The sequence below is a fragment of the Nannobrachium achirus genome (assembly GCF_963921795.1).
Source record: "Nannobrachium achirus genome assembly, chromosome: 6".
Classification (NCBI taxonomy): Eukaryota; Metazoa; Chordata; class Actinopteri; order Myctophiformes; family Myctophidae; genus Nannobrachium; species Nannobrachium achirus.
The window spans coordinates 35,005,268-35,007,688 of NC_137815.1; the positions used below are offsets into that span (position 1 = coordinate 35,005,268).

General features: G+C 52.8%; 1 protein-coding gene across 1 annotated transcript; it reads right to left on the reverse strand.

Moving 5' to 3' along the window:
• Positions 1–1,128: 1,128 nt before the first annotated feature.
• On the reverse strand, positions 1,129–2,421 carry gpr61l (G protein-coupled receptor 61-like; the record flags this gene model as incomplete). Its single annotated transcript, XM_080728173.1, has 1 exon — positions 1,129–2,421. The coding sequence occupies one exon, from the start codon at positions 2,419–2,421 to the stop codon at positions 1,129–1,131; it is 1,293 nt and encodes a 430-aa protein (XP_080584299.1).

Genomic DNA, 2,421 nt, shown 5'->3' on the forward strand with positions numbered 1-2,421 from the left:
AGTGCGATGTGAAGAGCATGCCGGGCCAGAGAGCTCCAATCAGTGTGCATAAGCTAAGCACGCACCCTGAGAGCCAAAAGGACGCTGTTCCTACGTATGTGAGTCGACCGGCTTGCTCCCGTTTCCATGGCGACGGGAACAGACGACATTAACCCCTCTGTCAGAATATCTCTATTGCGCACGGCGGGGAGAGAATCAGAGGCAATGGCCCCTGATAATGCAGCCGATGGTTTCTCACACGCTGCCTGCAATGGGCCCCGTGTTAGTAGCGCTTGTTTAGGTTACATGCATCAAAGCAATTATGCTTCTTTAGGCCAAGATGACGGCCATTGTTGATGATAATTGTAAAAAAGAGCATCATCATTATTATGGATAGCCGATATTATCGGCATATAAAACAGACTATTTTATTAATACAAATTTGTATGACCCTCCATCGGACTCAAACTTACTGAGGTTAAGATTAGGAATAGGGTTAGTTTTAACCGCTCAGGCATAGTTTACCGAGGTTACCAGGCAGAGACCCTTCTCAAAGAAACCACTCATCTGTGTAACTGTCTGTGTCATTTAGTGTTTTAGTTTCATTTTTTGTTTGTTCAAGAATGCACAAATTCATAAACTTGGAAAAACAACTTTTTCAACCTCATGTTTAAATCAGACCATCATAAATAGGAAAATTAAACAAAAACAATATTTCTCATTATTTCCAGTATTTGGCATTAACCTGCTCTTTAAGTAAGAAAACCACATATCTAAACAATAACAGAGAGCAATGAAATAAACAGCATTTAGGTTACATGGTTTATGAGGACGGAATATGCTGACATGCATGTATCGGCCCTCCAAGCCATACTGTAGTTCATGTTGCCTATAGCAGTGGTTCTCAAAGTGTATTCCAGGGACACTGTGGGTTCCTTTATGGGGGTCTAAATTGACCCATACAAGTCTGTAACTCTGACAATGTACAAATGGAACAAATGAACCCTAAGAGGTTAGATTTTTTCCGATTTTCGTAACTGTTGCCACTGAGTCCCTTGCTGTCTCTCTCTTTCCTCTCTCTCTCCCTGGCCTCCGGAATTCGGATTTCCAAAACGCAACATAAATACGCAGTGCAGTGTGCAACCAGCTTTAGGCCTGTTCCTCAGGTATCTGTCCAGGAATTCTAACTCCTTGGTCCACAGTAGTGTTTCTGGGGCTGTTGTTTGCGCAGCTGGAGCGCGTTTCTGCCGTGCTGCTGCTGGTCCTCTGAATGAACTGGAGGAAGTTCTCCTGGAGGGAGCCCTCGTGGCTGGACGCCCCCAGCTCCACGGGCTGCGTGGCGCAGCACCGCCGGAACTTGACCAGCTCCTCCCTGATCTGCCTGTTCAGGAGACCGTAGAAGAAGGGGTTGATGGCAAATGAGGAGTAGGCCAGCCAGGTGACCGCCTCCTCCAGGTCTCCGGGGCTCGACGTGGACAAGTTCAGAGACATCTGCAGGTGGAAGGTGAAGTAGGGCAGCCAGCAGAGCAGGAACTGACCCACGATGACCACCAGGGTGAGGGCGGCCTTGCCCCCGCTGAAGGCCCTCTCCGGGGAGAGTCTCTGAGGCAGGCTGCGGTTGGTGGTGATCATGGTGGTCTGGCTGTTGATGGAGTCGGACCGGTTCTTGGCGGGGTTCGCCGCGTCCGCCCAGACCGGCAGCACGGGCGGCACTCGCTGCAGGGCGGCGGAGCGCGCCACTTTGTACACGGCACAGTAGACGCCGAAGATGACCACGGCGGGCAGCAGGAAACACACCACGCTGAAGAGCACGGCGAACACCCTCCTCAGGCGACTGTGGCTCCAGTGGACGGAGCAGTGGGCCGCCGCGATGGAGCTGTGGTTGCCGTACGCCGGCCAGCCGAAGAGCGTGACCAGCGCCAGCAGCGCCGACTTGGCCCAGATGAACAGCATCACGCCGATGGCCAGGTTGATGCTCATCTTCACCTCGTAGCGCATGGGGTGCACGATGTAGAAGTAACGCTCCACGCTGATGGCCGTGATGGTGAGGATGGACAGGCAGATGAGGAACACGTTGAGGAAGATGTACACCTGGCACTCCAGGACGGTGAACACCACGGTGCCGAAGAAGGGCGAGTTGGAGACGATGCCCAGGGGCATGAGGAGGATGGCGCACAGCAGGTCCACGGCGCAGAGGTGGCACACAAAGGCGAACCTTTTCAGGTGAGGGGCACGCGCTATGGCCACCATGACTCCGGTGTTGGCCAGCAAGGCGATGAGGTTGAGGGTCACCATGAAGAAGAGTCCGATGAGGTCTTTGATCTGGGACTGGGAGCTGGTCACCACGCCCACATCGGCGGGGACGGTGGGATGATGGGGACCCCACGGAGCTGTGGTGAGATTTGGCACAGAGGCTATCAATGGACCAAAATTCCCCTCCAT